The following is a 19,172-nucleotide window of genomic DNA, read 5'->3' as shown; positions in this document are numbered from 1 at the left end:
ATAAGTATATAATTAATGATTGAGCTATTTTTAAAAAAATATATATTTTTTACTAGTTTCAGAGAGGAAGGGAGAGGGAGAGTGATACAAACATCAATGATGAGAGAGAACCATTGATCAGCTGCCCTTGCACTCCCCCCACCAGGGATTGAGCCAACAACCTGGGCATGTGCCCTGGACCAGAGTCAAACCTGGGACCCTATGGTCTGCAGGCCAACCCTCTATCCCTACTTAGCCAAACCAGCTAAAGCATGAATGAGCTATTTAAAACTGTTGAACACTCAGAAACAAAACTTGAGGCAAGTGACTGAAGATTGACTTCCTATTGGCAGTGACTTGCTCTATGACTTGGAGAAATTTCCTAATTCCTTGGGCACTCAATTTCTTCTTCATTAAAACATAGGGGTTTGACATATAATGTCCATGGTCTCTCTCCAGTTCTGTGGGGCTGTGATTCTAACAGGCAAGGAAACTTGACTTAGGAGGCAGTTTGTTTATAGGATCAGAAAACTTGTTAGAGGGTAAGTCCATTGAGTTCTTAGATCCCATCTTCCTGATTTGTCTTTTTAGTCTAGGAGACTTTTAAAATTTCCCAAATGTATATTATTGGGCCAACTGAAGAATAAACAGTGCATTAGGAAAATCCACAATTAAAATGAACACATCTTAAGGAAATTATTCCAGTTATTTTTCCAGAGAAAAGATAGTTATAGTTAGAAATGGGTCTTGGGAATAGAAGAAACCTGAAGGTTTGTTGGTGACCTATGGCTTTTAATAAAGACACCTTGGCAACAGATACTGGTAGTGCTTTTCTCTTGCTCATTCATTCATTCATTCATTTAACAAATGCTTAGTGAATGATTAATATGGCCACATGCTAGGGTAGGATTATAAAGATGAATCTGATATATGCATTACCCCTAAAGCACTTTCTCTTCAGTAAGGGTGATAAGGCATTATATAAATTCTTTAAATTTCCTAAATAGCATGAAAAAAGTTATATGAGATGTGAGAGAAAGGAAGACAACACAGTTGGGAGGAAGCAAGGGCAATCAAAGAAATTTTAGAGGAGATGGTATTTAGCTTGAGTGTAAACATCTGTAGATTGGACAGAAGACAATTCCTCACTGAGGAAGTAATATGAACAAAGACTCGGAAGGGGCAGAAAACAAATGCAATTTGATTATACAATTGGCTTTATGACAGTGAGGAAAATAACTAAATAAGACGCCATCAGATTGAGAGGACCTTGAGTGCCATATAAAGGCTTTGGTCTTTATCATCTAGGCAAAAACAAGCCTTTGGAGGTTTTGGAGAAGGGAGTTAGAAGAAAAATGTGTGTCAAGATCCCTGAAGAAGAATGTATGGTGGTCGTAAAATGAACTTTCATGGGCAGATTCCCCAAATAAAGCATCTGAGGGTCTCTTTCTTTTCCAGGCTGTCGATGTGCTGCTGCAGCATGGAGCTAATGTCAATGTTCAGGATGCTGTTTTTTTCACCCCACTGCACATTGCAGCATACTATGGGCATGAACAGGTAAGTATTTCCATAGGCTGGGGGATCAGCTAAGCCCTTTAGGTTTTTGTTGAACTTTCCTAGCTTCAAAAAATATGTTCAAGCTATCCTTTGAATTATTTTTTCATATTCTTATGAGCTCCATCCTTGAGGAAATTATAGATCATTAGAAGCATTGCAGTTGCTGAGTTATTAATTTTTACTGATTATTTTAGTAAACAGGGGAGGCTGAAGAGAACACTAGAAGGTGTGCAGCCACATTCAGTATGAGTGTTATAAATTTCTAACTTTAATGCCATGTGATCTTCAGTTTCTTCATCTAGAATGGGGAAAATATTAACAGAATCTACATCAGAGGGAGGGTTGCTGTTATGATGAGCTATTAAAGTGTTGCAAATGCTTAATAAATGTCACCGTGTTGATGCCAATGATGATATCAGTAAAACAAATCACAAAATCCTTTCCAGTAGTTATCTGAAAAAAATATTATTCAGAAATTGTGTTTCCTTTTTTCTATTGTCATGGGATATGTTCTAGTTTCTAGAACTTGTGAATATAACCTTCAGAGGCACTTTGCAGGTGTAATCAAGATAAGGACCTTGAGATGAGAGATTATCCTGGACTATATGGATGGTCCTGATATTATATAATCACAAAGTAGGAAGTCAGAGTGACTAATAGGTGATGTGACAATGGAAACAAGAGGTTAAAGTAATGTAGGATGGGAAATCCAAGCAGCCTGCAGAAGCTGAAATGGCAAGGAAATGAAAGCCTCCAAAGAGAATACAACCTTCATTTTAGACAGCTGACCTCTAGAACTATGAGAGAATAAACCTGGGTTGTTTTAATACCGTAAGTGTGGTAATTTGCTATAATGACAATGGGAAATTGACACTGGAATAACCTAGATAAACTGAAAAGCAATCACTAAAGGTGCTTTAAATATATAATTTTCTTTAAACACAATTATATGACAAGCACTTTTGTATAACATTTGATATCATACCTAGTAAAGAGTAATATGCTAATTACCAGTATACTGGACAGCCGAACAACCTTCTGGACGACCTTCTGGATGACCTTCTGGACAACCTTCTGGACAAAGCTGGGACTGCAAGGGCTGAGCCCCTTGCACAAATTTCGTGCATCGGGCTTCTACTTCTATAATAAAGTAATATGTATAGAATAACTTAAAGTTTACAATGTACATTCACTTAATACATAATTTCATTTGACCTTCAGGTCAACCTTATGAACTTAAGTTGTAAGTGAGCTCATACTATAGGACAGCCACTGTGTTGAGACCTTTATGTGGATTTTTTTTTTTTTTTTTAACAATTTAGCCACAACCCTGAACTTTGCTGTCATTTTCCCCTTCTTATGGATGCTACATATGGAGCCTACTCGGGTCAGGGAGCATGCCAGAATTATGCAGCTAATAATAGAAAACCTGGAATATGTATTCAGGCCTGTCTTATCCCAAAGTTTATATTCATTCTAGTGTACCAAAGAGCCTCTTGTTATTCCTCTTATACCAATGTACCAGATCATGAAGTCCAGGCAGTTTGTCTAATGTTAAAGCTAGAATTCAAGGACAAGTGCTCTATGACCAAAGTCCATTGATCTTCAACCTTAGCATATTGAAAATGTGGTGAAGGCCTGGGGAGGAGACTGGGTGCAGACTAAAAGGGATAAGTGTGTGTGTGGGGGAGGTGGTAAGGGGGACATCTATAATACTTTCAACAATAAAGATTTTTTAAAACACAAAAATTTTACACACTGCTTTCAAACACCACCCTTTAGCCATACTCAAAGAACTAAATAGAATCAATAAAATAGAAATACAAGCATCACTGGGAAATCAAAACTTACGTGATCTTTTGACATCCCACTTTCACTCTTCCTCATATTCTAGATCACTAATCTGACTCCATTTTTGAGTAGGGTGATACTTTTTTTTTATCATTGTAAGGGTCATTTCCACTGTACTGCCTGAGGATCCCAAGTTGAAAATCAAACTTGCTTCTGTCCCTGTGCTGTTCTAGTCATTTTGCCTTTATTTCCTATTCTAGCCGGCATATGCTTGGAAACTCTCAGGCCTGTGAAGTGTGACTTATAGCTAGGGAAGACTGCTCAGTTCATTGATGTGCTGCACAAAGTGCACGGAGTGCACTCGAGGGCTGGGCACTGAAAATGCTTTTGAAAGTACAGAGTCCCAAAGCCCAGGTGATGAAAAAAGCCAATACTTTTCTGACTTCAGGCACAGGCAGCACATACACAACACATGTTATCTGTAGAGTAATTCTCTTTGGATATTAACCTCATCACCCAGCAGAACTCTAAAGAGCTTCTATGCATGTTTGGTGTAGAGCTAAATTTGTTTACTTCCCCTGAATATACAGTCACAGACTTATACAATTATGCTAAAATGAGGATGGTCCTTTTACGATAAAGGACTCGCTTTCTGTATGCAACGGCAGCACATAAGTAATTTATGGGTGCTACTGTCATTTGCTAAAATATGCTGACGAGAGAATGGCCCATTTAATATATAAATGTGTCTGATGTGCCATGTTCCTTGCCATTTGTTTATTTACTTATTTTTAAGTAGAAGAGTAGATGTTTTGTACCAAGAGCAATATTTCCTAGGTATATAATAATACTGCTTAATAGACAATCGATTTTGAAGATAGTTTAAATCTGTCTATTATAAAGCCACATAATCAGAATTTATGGAGTCTGTGTAAGTGGAAATATCTGCTTAGGAGTGCAAGGTTCTTGAGATTAAACTTCTACTGCTCTCATTTCTCCTGAATTAAATATTGGTCTATCCAGCAGCCAACAAAGGGACAAAGTATACATGTTTCATACTGGTATTCTCACTTCTGCCAACATTTATTAATAAACACTTTTCTAAGTGCTTTATAAGTAATAAGTCATTTAATTTTCACAAAAAATCTATGAGGTAGAACTATTATTATTCTTATCTTAGCAATGAATAAACTGGTTTCAAAAATTGAATAATTTATTTAAAGTGACATAGCTAATACAAAAAGTCTAAATTTTGCTAGTAGAACCTTTGTTGCTTACCCACTACACTAATAAGAAGTTCCACCACACTCAGTTCGGCTAATATTTTTGCATGGACTTTCTATCAAATATGTATCATATTCCTGAGAGGTTTCTACCCAAGACATATTTATTTGATGCCATATAGAAAATTGAAATAGTTTTAGAACTTAAATTCAATTATACCTCAGTGGTCAGGACAAGTGAGGGGTCCTCCCATAACTGTCATCCTACCTAATAAAAGAGTAATATGTAAATTAACCATCACTCCTCTATACTCACAAGCCATGCCCATAAGCCACGCCCACCTTCCAATCAGAGTGAGTATGCAAATTAACCCCAATCAAGATGTCTGCTACCACAGAGAGCAGGAGAGAGGCTTGGGTTTCTCTGGCAATAGAGGAAGCCAAGCTTCTGCAGCCCTGGACAGCCTAGACCTCCACTCCAGGCTACAAAGTTTCAATTATAGAAGGTAAACAAATCCAAACAGAAATGGTGGCAGCCACAAGCAAGGAGAGGGCTTGGCTCCACTCCAGGCTACAAAGTTTCAATTGTAGAAGGTAAATAAATTCTAGATACCAGGGCCTCCACTTGGGTCGCCAGGGGGCATGGCTGGCCTGAAAACCACCACAGGACCCTTGCCCAGACCACCCCATGCCCCAAGGGAATCCCCACCCTGATCTAAGACATTCTTCAGGGCAAACCTGATGGCCCCCTCCCATGCACCAGGCCTCTATTCTATCTAATAAAAGAGTAATATGTAGATTGACCATCACTCCAACACACAATGGCTGTCCCCATGTGGTCAAAGTTCCTGCCCCCACGTGGACACAAGATGGACATCACAATATGGCCAGCAGGGAAAAGCAGTTGGAAGGGACCAGGCTTGCAAGGGAGGGTAGTTGTGGGTGATCAGGCAAGCAGGGGAGGGCAATTGAGAGGCACCAGGCCTACAAGGGAGGGCAGTTAGGGGTGACCAGGTTGGTAGAGGAGGGAAGTTGGGGACAAACAGGCAGGCAGGGGAGCAGTTAGACATGAATTAGGCTGGCATGGGAGTGGTTAGGGGGTGATCAGGCTGGCAGGCAGAAGCAGTTAGGGGCAATCAGGAAGACAGGCAGGTGAGTAGTTGGGAGCCAGCAGTCCTGGATTGTGAGAGGGATGTCTGACTGTCCATTTAGACCCAGTCCTGGTGGGATCAGGTCTAAACGGGCAATTGAACTTCTCTCGAGGAGTCCCAGATTGGAGAAGGTGTAGGCTGGGCTGAGGGACACCTCCCCATCCCGTGCATGAATTTTATGCACCAGGCCTCTAGTATTAAATAACTTACTTCAGGGGGTCACTGTGATGACTTCTAAAATTCTCAGGGAAGGAGGCAACATCAGGTTTAGAGAAATTATTTGGAAGATTCCTAAGTGAAAATGTAAATAATTAGAATGAATCCAAATTACCTGAAACAACCTCTGGCCGACTCCTAAATTGTTAAATACTTTGTCTCTCTCCATCCCTTTGGATGTGATCTCAGCTTACTGGGGAAGATTCCCAGGGCTAGGGCAGCTATCTCCCATTTACAAAAAAAAAAAAAAAAAAAAAAAAAAAAATTCAGAAAAGGACACAGAAATCCATTAGCAAGATGACTATGAGTGACCTATGAATGGAGGTACTGTGAAAATAAAGAATCAAGGGAACACTGCTAGCTCTAGTCAGAAGGAGACTCCAAAAATTTTTTCAGTAAATTATGGGTGAATTCAGAGAGGATTATTTATATACAATGAAGACCCCACCCTAAACATCTTCTTAGATGATACAATAATAAATTCTTTATTTTTTAGGTCAGCTGAGTTAGAATTTCCTGGTTTTTTTTCAGGTAAAAATAACTTAAGAGAAGGCATTAATAATATGTCTTCTTCCATATTGCCAAAAGTTTTGCATAATTTTTTGACTTTTGATACTAATTTCAAATGAACGGATCTTTAGGTAACCCACCTTCTTTTGAAATTTGGTGCTGATGTAAATGTAAGTGGTGAAGTTGGAGATCGGCCCCTGCATCTAGCAGCTGCAAAAGGATTCTTTAATATTGCAAAGCTCTTAATGGAAGAAGGCAGCAAAACAGATGGTAAGATTATATATTTAGAAGACTTTTGCCCTCTTTTCTTATTTACTAGAAAATAATCATAATGAATATTAATTCTGTCCTTATGTAATAATTTGTTCTATAAGTCATAATTTATTATACTCAATATATTCACTAGATTTATGTGTTCATTCTTCTTTATATATTTTAGCTCAATTCTTAGTATATTAGTGCTACAGTTAACAGTAAAGGGGTTGTCCTAGGTAAATGATTCCTATATGTGGTTATTCATTAATGTTTTTTCTTAAATTGGGATCAAGTTTATATAAAGAAAAAAAATTAAATCTTAAGTGAATATTGACTTAACTGAATATTTACTTATGCATACACCAATGTGAAAACAAGTCATGTCAAGTTATAGAATATTTTCATCTGGAAGGTTGAACTCTGGAAATTTCCCTTGTGCCTCCTTCTTAGTAAATAGCTTTTACCACCATAGGCAATCAATATTTTGACTTCTGTTGCCATAGGTTAGTTATTTTTCTGTTCTGGCAGTTAATAATTTTGTTACCATCTTCCTTTAACCAACACTATGATTTTGACTTTTATCTATATTGTTGCATGAATTATAGTTTGGAATTTTAAAATATTTATTTTTCAATTATAGTTGACATACAATATTATATTAGTTTCAACATGTATACAATATTAAATTAATGTACACACATATATATTTATAAGTGAAATTACTAAATCAGAAGGTATGCACATGTTTAACATTTGAAGAAATTTCAGAGAGTTTTCCAAAGTGTCAGTACCCCTTTTCACTCTCATATCAATATATGAGAGTTTCCCATATCTCCCCTAACATTTGATATTATTATTATTATTTTAATTGGAAATGAAGTTAGAGTATGATAAATTTTTTGGGAAATAGCTTTAGAAAACGACCTAAAGATTTTAGATGTAATTAATAGAATAGAATTTCCTGAAACTTTATATTTTTTAAATTATAAAATGAGTTTTTGGAAAATTGATTGAAAGTAGAGCATGAAAAAAATCTTCCTTTCTCTTCCTTTTTCTCTTTCTCATAAACTTTACTTTGACACAGATTCCCTCAGAGTTACATCTTGTCATTAAATTCTCTCAGGCAAATCCAACATTCTTTCATTGACCCTCAAGAGACCTAATTAAAAGCCCAGCTGTAAGAGCTGCTGGCCTTTGCAGCAGAAACGATGCACATTTATAAAAGGACAAGGTTGTCAAAGCTCTAGAACTTCCAGTTCCTTGGTCCAAAATTGAGACTGATATTCAGTTAATAAAGCTAATCGAAGCTTTCATTTACTTGTAAGGAAAAAACAAAGGTTTCCAGAGGCAACTATGAGGAGAGGCTAAGGCAGTTTCCATTTTCCATGTTGGAAATAGAGCCATTTTATCTTGTAAAATTTAAGAAACCTAGTTTGTGTCATTTTTTATGGGCCATTGTGCAATAACTTAGGCATCTTTATACCATTAGCATAAACAACCTGTGCTGTCAGGATGCAGGGAAGGCTGTCCCTGAACCTTGTTAAGTAGTCCCTGGAATTCTGTCAGCTTAGAAGAGGCAGAGGAACACTTCTGTGAACTGCTGAACACATAATTGTGTTTTTGAAACCACCTCACTCTTCCAAGGAGCCAGGAACTGCTCGCTTTTTCCCTTTTATTGTCAATGCCAAACTGCTTTTTACTCATCTTTGTAACTCCAAAGCTGGGTGGTGTCAAAATGAGTGTCATTTATGATCAGCATGTCTCCAGGATCAAAGGACTCTTCTACAAAAGGTATTGAAATGTGTACTGCACCTGAATTCCCCTTACGCCCCAGCCTCATGTGATATAATTATAAGCATTTTCTTTCTGATTGACACAAGCTCTACATGCCTCCCACTCAATCATTTAAAAACTTGAGAGACAGCATGACTCAGATTTTTTAAGTATATTTTTAGATGATCTTTTAGCACACACTTAATATTTAAGTCCCTTTTGCACTTCAGCCAATTTCAAAGAATAAACCAGAAGATCTGTAATGGTGATGGACATTACACATTTATTATTAGCTAGTTCACTGATTCCAAAATGTAGCTAAGCCTCCAGGTGATCTACTTACTTATATAGGATCTTGCCTATCAAAATGGACCTAGGAGGAAGAATAAATGAATGACCCCAAAAAGAAGCACAATTTGAAATCTGATATTTTCAGTATGTTTCCTTGGTAACAGAATGTGACAAATGAAAATAAATTCAGGTTACAAAATTAGCCAAAATGCAATTCTGAAAGTACCCTCTTCAGTTCAACATGTCTGGGAGACTGACCTACTCAGTCATGTATCTTTTAAGTCTCCATCTTTTCTCTTATATCTCTCAGGGCAATGAAAAGGGATAAATGAAATGCTTATTGAATGAGATTGATAAGGTCAAAATATTGTTGAACTCTTTAAGAAGAAAATGGTGATACATTTGTCACAATCTTTAAAATTCAGGATGTTTAAATTTGTTATCCTCTGACTGTTAAAATCTATAGTTATTTTAACATGAAATTGAATATTGTAGAAAGTCATAAAATTTCTAGGACATGGTCAATAAGAGGAAGTATTTATTTTTTAAAGTATACCTTGTCAGAAATATTACACAAATGTATTATTAAAAATCTGAGACACACTTGGGAATTGCTTTAGAGAGCTAATGATATGTACTGACATTGATGTCAATATGAAATTTTTTGTTTTATCTTTAAGATCAATAAACAGACATAAGCAAGTAATAACATCCATTCACCCACCCCTTTATCTAATCTTTCTTTCAAAAGACATTACGAAATACATACTCTCTTCAAAGTAGAGGAATAGGCACTGAATATTTTTCAAATACCAATGATTCACAAATGTGGCTTTTTTTTGAAATTTTACTTTATTTAAATATTTCAATAAGATGTTAAGTTAGAGAAAACAGAATATCATTCACACATCTAATTTCCTCAGAGAAGCTAAAATAACTAATACTTTTCTTATCCTTGCAAATTGGTCCAAGAGAAAACTAAGCAAATCAAAATGACTGGAGCATAAATATAAGTGTATACACCTAAGCTCTGTACCTGATCCAAATTTCTCCTGACTTGTCCCTTTGGTTGGCATTTACTAATTGAAGGGAAAAATATCTAGGCCATTACAGGTAATTCACCAAGTGAATAATCTTCGTTGAAGTTTCTTGATTCATCTATCTACACTAGGGGTGTCGAACTCAATCAGAGAAGGGGCCAAAATCGAAAATCCAGCCTAAATCGTGGGCCGAATGGTTTACTGAACAGTCATAAACTGACAATGTCATAAACTGACAGTGGAGTGCAGTGATGACAGCGCGGTGCGGGCCACATTGCAAGGCCTGGCGGGCTGGATTTGGCCCACGGGCCTTGTGTTTGACACATGTGATCTACACTAATAAAAGAGACATATGCAAATTGACCATACCTTCACAATGCCCATCAACCAATCAGGAGTGAATATGCAAATTAACCCAACAAAGATGGCCGATTAATTTGCATGCACAGGCATGGATCAGCCAGGCAAAGCAGGGCGCCTGCTATGAGGCAGAATGTGGGGGGTGTAGGGAGCTACGGAAGCGGTGCTCCAGTCATAGTGGAGAAGACTGAAGGCTCTGTCCAGAGTGAAAGCAGAAGGCAGCAGCCAGAACAAAGGACTGGGTCCTGGGTGCTGGAGGAAAACTAGTGCTGGCAGCCAGGGGAAGGAGGCCTATTGCATGAATCTTCATGCAATGGGCCTTTAGTAGAAGAATAATGTTGGATGGGGCCAGGGATGGCCAAAGACAAATTATGAATAAATAGAAGATTGTGCTTCATTCTGCTTTATAATGTCCCCTTTGGACCTCAAGAACTCTTATGTGACCTCCAGATGCTCTGGACTCCCTACTGTCCTCAGGCATCGACTCACAGTATTGACTTTCCCTTGCTTCTAATAGGATGTAAACAAAGGAAAAGTATCATAAAAAGGAAGATAATCAAAACAACTAGAAACACTCTTTTGAAGGAAGGGTGCCCTTCTGAGTCACTCATTAATAGGAAAGAATCAAAGATTTATTTTTCAGTAACAGCTTTGGGAGGAGTTCAGTGATTTTGCTGAAGAATTTACCTGTGGCTTAAGATCTTGCAGGAAAATGAAATGAGAATAATTATCTAAAAATATAGCAACTACAAGGCCTAAATTCATGTTCATTACATATCAAATGATGGTTATAACAACAGTACAGTAGTAATGAATTAGTACTTGCACATTTTTAAATGAACTATTTTCTTCCCCTTTTTTCCCTGTCATTCATCATTAAATTTTTTCCCCTTTGATTCTTTTGGTTCTATGAACAATTTGAAAATATACGTGGATTAATTGGGTTTGTTAAGGATTATTATTTTCTATCTTGAATAAAGCACTCTGTACAGATGGGATAATAAGATATTTTTTAAATGGCTATAGACCAGTTGATTTAGTTATTTTAGTTTTTAAAATTATGCTAAAGCTAATCCAGAATTGGTGTTCAGTTATTATTACTTTAGTCCTGTAATTCTTGACTATCCAACTAGCTTTTAAGTTACATGAAGGTATCGACTCTATGCATTTACAGCTTATTGGTCTTAGCACTTAGCAAATGTCTAGGAGGGAAATTAGTAGAAAGGGAGTCAAGACATTTTTATTAAGTGCCTGATATGTGATAGGCATCTTTCTAGAAGCTTTCCAATTATGCTCTCCTTGAATCCTCTCAGCATCCCTGCAACAATTATGTTATTACATCTATTGCTACTGAGAAGAAATCAATACATTCTCACCTGGCACAGTGCTGGTGCCTAGTGATCATTTCATACTTGTTGAGGAATGAATAGGTACCAGTCAGGTCTTCTCATTTGTAAGCACTGGAAACTAACTTTTGCTAAATTTTAAAAGGAATATGGTAAAGATAGCAAGCAATGTGCAGAACCTTCCCCAAGGCTTGGAAAATCAGTCCTGGAATCCTCATAGTGAAGAACGATATCCAAAATCACACTCCACAACTAGTCCTATGAAGATACAAGGCCACCCTGCTTGGCACACACAGCACCACTTGCAATCTTGGCGCCAGCAATGCAGGGCACTGAGTCTGGGGCTGGATCACTCCTTCTGGAAACTGGCTGGTGCTACTCTGCCAGTGCTGCATTGCCCAGATAGATTAGGCTCTGCTTTTTTCCTGTCATCAGCCCCAATGTCAGGATCTCATATAATGTGTTGGTGGGAAGAGCCTATAGATAAGTGTCCAAGAGCACTATTGAGAGTGAAACGGTCACTATGAGACATTATGCTAGACTAACAGGCCTAAACCAGATGGTCACCCTCTGCCAGTCCTATTTCCTCTCTGCAAAGGAAACTTGGAAATATTTTCAGCTTCTATGATAGAACATGGTTTTCGCCTCTTTTAATACAGGGAATTCACCAAATGTTGGAATAGGTTATAAGGCCAGGTGGGCTGAAGAGAAGGACAAATGCCCACTACTGAGTGAGCAATTGAATGTTCAATACCTGTCTACAGTAATGGGATTAATGAGTTGTCTGTCTCACTCTAAAGCTCATTGGTCTTTATTGTACCTACTCTGTATACCATAATGTGATAATACTCAGTTAAGGTGCATCGGAACCTCCCAAACAGTGTTGTAAACATACAGAGAGCTAGGCCCCTCCCTAACTTGTTAAACCTAAATCTCGGAAATGGTGCTCTGGCCAGGAGCAGTAATTTTTAACATCCTCTAGAGGAGGAGAAAATCAATTTGAAAGGAGATACTTGTGGAATTAAAGCCATGAGCACCTTTTAGGTGCATATTAGTTTCCTGAACTATTCCATTGTGCAAGGTAGATTTGATTAGATGCATTCCATAGAATTTATGGGAACTAGAAGAAAGCCCGCTTAATGTGGTATTAGGCAATAGAATATAATTATAATTTTTTAAATTGGTTGCACTTAATTTTCTTTATTATTATCATTAATTGGCAATTTCTAGGAGTCTCTCAGGCACTTGGGAAAAATCCCTGACACTCCCCATGAGAAGGCTAAGGAACAAGGGCTTCCAGGTGACATACCTTTTTCTTTCTCGCTGATGACAGTGAACGCTCAGGACAATGAAGACCATGTCCCACTTCATTTCTGCTCTCGCTTTGGACACCATGATATAGTGAAGTTCCTGCTTCAGAGTGATTCAGAAGTCCAGCCTCATGTTGTTAATATCTATGGAGACACCCCTTTGCACCTGTGAGTATTATGTATAATTCCAAAGGTCCTCCAAGTATTTGGCATGTACCTATTTACTGTAATCAAAACATGTTCTTTAACTCTAGGGCATGCTACAATGGCAAATTTGAAGTCGCCAAGGAAATCATCCAAACATCAGGAACAGAAAGTCTGACTAAGGAAAACATCTTCAGTGAGACAGCTTTTCACAGGTAAATGAATATTTAAATACAATAGCCACTACACTTAGCGGACACTCTATGGCACCTGCAGTTGTGTACATACAGCAAGAACAAATAGTGGCAGATGTTGTAATCAGAGAGCGAGAGCGGAGAGTGGGCAGGAGACAAGGATCTCAAGCTACAAGCACAGGAGATAAGGTAGAGGCAGATGCTGCTGTTAGTACAACAGATGGGGCCTGTGCCAGATGCTGCATTCCTGGCAGCAGCCCCAAAGACTGGGACTGATGTTGCCAAGGCAACAGGCATATCAACATCTGTAAGCATATTGTTTCCTTTCCACTTCACTCCACAGAAAGCTGCCAAAAGGGGCAGTGCCCATAGTCCTCCTCCTACAAGAATCTCATTACTGGAATTCATTAGCATTAAATGTGACACTTTTTTCCTAAGCACATAAACCTTATGTGCAAATGTATCTACCTATCTAAGACATCCATCTGTCAGCCTATAAAAGCTTAGTCAGGGTGGCCAGTGAGAGACCTAGGAAAGCATTAGCTCCTTTCTAACCATCTATGAGAACTCTTTACAATATGCTTTCTGCTCTAGAAAAGCATTCTGAAGGAGCAGCTGGATTTCGAAAAGTTGCAACAAAGAAGGAAAGGAGGGAGAGGAGGAGAGAGGACAGGGAAAGGTAGCTAATATCTCAGAGCTATAACTTTCTAAATTGTCCCTAAGGGACAGATTTAAAACCTTCATTTTTAACAGGTGACTATCCTACATAACAAAAGTGTAGTATGCAAATTGTCCCCTCAATCAGGAGTTGTCTGGGAATTTGACCAGGGGGAGGGGGAAGGGAGGGAGGCCCTGGCCAGCAGCCACCAGCCACTAGGGACCCTACCAGTGCATGAATTTCATGCACTGGGCCTCTAGTTTGGCTATAAAAATAAAAAGATTAATTTTAATTCAGTAAAACTTGAATATAAGATAATTTAGCTGCACATTTCAGATGTCTTGGCCAGTTTGTAACCTCTAAAAAATAAACGAAATAAGCCTGGGACTCTGTATTTACATAGTGTTCCTAATACAGTGATAAATAATTAAATGAAGAGACCCTTTTTCATGCAGCACTAAAGTTAAGCTTGCACTTCTGCATTAGGTATCAACCTGTCAAATTCCACTTGGATTTCCAGATTTTTCTTAACAACCAAGAGGTCAGCAAAAAGGGAGGCAAAGAAAACTACCACTTATGGAGTGATTATATGCCAGATTACTTGTGTCTATTATCTTATTTAAACCTCATAACCTTTTTACAAAGTTGCATTTATTACCCCTCTTTTACAGATGAGAAAAATTGAGGATTAGAGAAAATAAGTAACTTGCCAGAAATTCTTATGGCTAGAAAACCATGTAATGAATGCCTGTCTAATTCCTACTCTTGTGCTTTTTAAATATGTCTTCTAGTACCAAATATTTTGCCTGCTTTCTATACACTCTATAACAGAACATATTCAAGAACTTTTCAGATCCCACCTTCAGTTGAAATTTATCAGTGGGATCTGTCACTGAAGGGGACAATTAGCAGAACTGACATGTACAGGTTGCTGGTGTTCTCTTTTCCCATAGGTCATGCTTGTTAAGGCTGATACCTCAGGCTAGTTTTCAAATCATTTTGCTATTCAGTGCACATAAATTGGAACCAACTCTAATCAGAAGATGATTGTCACTTCCAGAGGATTGCTTATATGACAAGATTAGTGAAGTTGTGTTAAAAAGCACGTTCAGTTGTTTTATTTTTGTGCTAGCCTGTGGCAATTAGAAATAACATGATGTTTTTATTCTAGTCATTTTAAGTATAAAGTAAACTTCTCTTTTACATGAGAAATTTACTCAATTATTAATTATGTTATGTACTAATCACAGTGCTTTGTATATAGCAAGCACTCAATATATTTACCTGTGTTATTGTTTTCATATGTATATGTATACACAGATATGTCCTATATAATAAAAGCCTAATATGCTAAATGTCCGGTCTACCATTCAACCAACCAATGTGTAATATGCTAATGATATGCTCAGGCTGCTCACCTGCTCACTATGACATGCACTGACCACTAAGGGGCAGACAGTTGACCAGTTGCTATGAAGTGTACTAACTACCAGGAGTAGATGCTCCAACTGGTTGGTTAGCATGCTTCTGGGGTCCGGCCAATTGGGACTGAGTGAGATGGACTGGACACGCCATGGAGCCCTCCCACAGTCCCTCCCTGGCTGGCCAACCTTCCACATTCCTCTCCGGCCCCAATCGTGCACCAGTGGGGTCCCTCATCCTGGCCTGCACCCTCTCACAATCCAGGACCCCTCAGGGGATGTAAGAGAGTGGGTTTCAGCCTGATCCAGCAGGCCAGGCCAAGGGACCCCACTGATGCATGAATTGTGCACTGGGCCTCTAGTGTATATATATATACATATATTTTTTTTTCCAGAGCTCATTATTTTCTATTAATAGTTGCTTTGAAAGAAACAGTCGGGCCATTCAACAATGGAACATTAAAAGTGTAGTATTATGGGGACTATTTATTATGCAACTAATCAATGCCGGTAAAGTCTGTTGCAGTGAGATGGTAGCTTTTTATTCACTCAATGAATTATTCAAGAAAGTTTAATTAAGAACCAGCCTTGTGTTGGTGCAGTAGGAACATTAAAATGACAAGATTCCTTCTCGTCTTAAAAGAATTCTGTTGTAACATATCAAGGTAAGCAGAGTCACTCCTATAAACACCCCATCATCTAGAGTACCCTGGGTAAATCAGGGCTGTATTTATTTTCTAGGGCGGCCATAACAAAATGTCACAGACTCTGTTGCTTGAAAACGAGATGTTTATTTTCTCACAGTTCTAGAAGCTGGAAGTCCAGATCAAGGCATCAGAGGATCTGGAATCTTCTGAAGTCTCTCTCCTTGCCTTGCAGATGGCCACTTTTCTGCTGTACCATCACATGGTTGTCTTCTGTTTCTATAACTGTGTATGAATCTTCTCTTCCTATTCGAATACCAGTCATATTAGGTTAGGACCCACTCTAATGGTTCAATTTTTAATTTAATTACCTATTTAAATTGTATCTCTTTAGATATGGTCACATTTTGAAGTTTTTTTTATGTTGGGGTGTCAGCATATTAACTTGAGGAGCATGCAATTCAGCCTATAACAAGGGCCTTCTATTTTCTTTATGGTATATTTTTTTGCAGTGCTTGTACCTATGGCAAGAACATTGACCTGGTAAAATTTCTTCTTGATCAAAATGTTGTAAGCATCAACCACCAAGGAAGAGATGGGCACACGGGTAAGGCTGTGGTGAGATCATCACGAGTTTATGAGGCATATCCAAAACTGTCAAGAAAAGCAGTATGCTCAAGAAGAAAGAGGGCAGTGGGAGTGGTCCACAACAGGGAGAGGGGTATTTTATCAATTACATCATTTAGAATTGATGGTACATGGTGATAGCAATAAGCAACTGACTTTGAGGTAGTTTCACTGTTGTGCTAAAGTATCTCTAGTCAATGAATTCCTTGTGCCCTGCACCAAGAATAGACTAACAATACTGCCCTCCCTTGGTTGGCTGATCAAGAAGAATCCTTGATTGGGTCTTTGTTCTTTGATATGTACAAAGATGGAACTTTTTTCTTGGTAATTACAGTAGGTATAGAAATACTAGGAATTGTGCTAAACAAAAAGGCAATCTATATAGATCAACTAGAATAGTATACTTCTTTTGCCTAAAGTATATCTTGTTTGCTCGATAATGGAATTAATTCATTATCAAAGAAGTAAATCCTTTCTTTGTATCTCTGGCAACAAATCTACTACATGGTGATGACTGTCTTTTTAAAATTGGGATTGTTTTTCTCTTTTTTCCTTTTGCACTTTTATTCTATTCTATTATAGGATTGCACTCTGCTTGCTACCATGGTCACATTCGCCTGGTTCAGTTCTTACTGGATAATGGAGCTGATATGAATCTAGTAGCCTGTGATCCCAGCAGGTCTAGTGGTGAAAAAGATGAGCAGACGTGTTTGATGTGGGCTTATGAAAAAGGTATATTTGTCATCATTGCATCTCTCTAGTAATACATGGAATAGTGTGCATAGATTATGGCATCAATAATTTTTTTTTCTTGAATGATTTATATACTCTAATTTCTCTGTAAATTACATTTGAGTCACTGGAGACTTGCACCAAAGAGTCCAGTAGACCATCAGTAGGGAAGGCAACCCCTGAGCTGCAGATGAACTGAAGGAATGCTTGGTATTGGCACTTGTAAAGAGAATGAGCTCACATTCCTAGATACTAGAGAAACAAAATTGTGATGGATAATGACGGTTACTTTCTTAGAGTAGACATAAAGCGAGTCTTTATCTCTTATATGGTGGAAATTTTTATATGAATTCAACTTTTTAAAAAGGAAATAAATACAAAGAAAGAAAGGGAATGTTTGTCAGATCTGCTGACAATGCCTCTACTTTAAAAAGTAAGGGAGCTAATGATTAGTGTTTAAGTATAAACTTACTGGTGCAAGCTTGGGCTAGGATGGGAGAATACTTGGGTTTAAATCAAGACATGTTCATTTATCTTAGGCAAGTTATTTATTATTGATGAACTTCAGTTTCTTCATCTGGAAAATGAGGACAACTCCTCTTTTACAAGATTGTAAAGAGTAAATGAGATAGTATGTACAAATTGCTTACAACTGTGTCTGGTATAAATAAGTACCTAATAATTGTATTTTAGTAATGATAACATTGGAAATAGCAATAGTATAGAAATAAAGATGATTAATAACAAAATTTTTATTTTAAGGGAAAGGAAACTAGAGACAATTAGAAGGTGAACTAGCATCTTTGTCATTGTTATTAAGATATATTGTGTCTTAGAAGCAAGCTGTACACAAGCGAGCTTTATATGCATGAGGCCCTATGGAGTTTAAATTTCTAGAGGACATGGAACAATAGACATTGTAATTGAAATCAGGGAGCTACAACTAAATGCTGTAAAATATGTCAGACTTTGATGTCTGCATTACTTTATTAGGAAGTTTAAAATATGTAAAGAAGTGTCTTCATCTTTTTAAATGCTAGAATCTTAGCAGTCCATACTAAAGGAGAACAATTACTAAACTGGAAGATTTATCAGGCTACCTGAAGTAAAACATGAAAGTCCATTATTGAATGGAGAAATGGAGTTTGATGGATAGAAATAGGCAGCTATTATAGAACATAGACAACAAGAAAAAAAAACATACAGGTTTGAAGATTTCTAGTAAAAAAGAAGACATCGTAGTTACTTTAATAGAAACAAGTGAACAAATGTGGAATAGTAGGGAATTTGTAGATATACTAGTAGGCCTGCTATTTTTATTTGTTTTGTATAAATACACACACACACAACACACACGCATCTGTTTACACATTGTAGTTCAATGAATTTTCACAAACTGAACCCACTCTAGCATACAGATGAAGAAATGGGTCATGGCTAGTACTCCAAATCCCTACTTACATTCTCTTCCAGTCAATCTTCAAAAAGGTTACCTCTGACTTCATGGGGCATATATTAACTTTTCCACTTTATGTATTTTATATAAATGGAATGGCATGCTATATATGTCTTTGATTTGACCCACAATTTGTAAGATTCATCTATATCGTTGCAGATAGTTGTAGATCATTCATTCTCATTGTATAGTATAATGATTTGCAACTATATCACAATGAACTGATTCATTCTATAGTTTAGGGGCATTTAAATAATTTTCAATTATGAATTATAAAAAATGCTGTTGCTGTGAACACTCATGTACATGTCTTTTGATAAGTATCTGTAAACATTTCTATTAGGTGTAATAACCTGTTGCTTTGTATAAAAGAAATTTCAGATAGTTTTATATTTTATATTTTAGTATCAGTTGGAAAATCTTACATATCCTGAGACTTCCAAAGGCCTTACTAATTTCTAGTTACTCAATATGTGGCCTTTATTTAGATGATT

At 37.4% G+C, this 19,172-nt stretch overlaps 1 protein-coding gene across 4 annotated transcripts in view; it reads left to right on the top strand.

Moving 5' to 3' along the window:
• The window catches only part of LOC311616878 (serine/threonine-protein kinase TNNI3K), a 309,455-nt gene that overhangs the window by 67,937 nt on the left and 222,346 nt on the right, over positions 1–19,172 (top strand). For all 4 annotated transcript variants that reach the window (XM_084872811.1, XM_084872813.1, XM_084872810.1 and 1 more), the window contains 6 exons: positions 1,438–1,536; positions 6,559–6,697; positions 12,826–12,970; positions 13,057–13,161; positions 16,376–16,470; positions 17,073–17,222. In XM_084872811.1, coding sequence (XP_084728937.1) covers positions 1,438–1,536; positions 6,559–6,697; positions 12,826–12,970; positions 13,057–13,161; positions 16,376–16,470; positions 17,073–17,222 — 733 coding nt within the window. The remainder of the gene's footprint in view (positions 1–1,437; positions 1,537–6,558; positions 6,698–12,825; positions 12,971–13,056; positions 13,162–16,375; positions 16,471–17,072; positions 17,223–19,172) is intronic.

Source organism: Pipistrellus hanaki (genome assembly GCF_964339955.1).
Source record: "Pipistrellus hanaki genome assembly, chromosome: 2".
NCBI lineage: Eukaryota > Metazoa > Chordata > Mammalia > Chiroptera > Vespertilionidae > Pipistrellus > Pipistrellus hanaki.
This window is presented reverse-complemented; position numbering and strand designations above follow the sequence as displayed.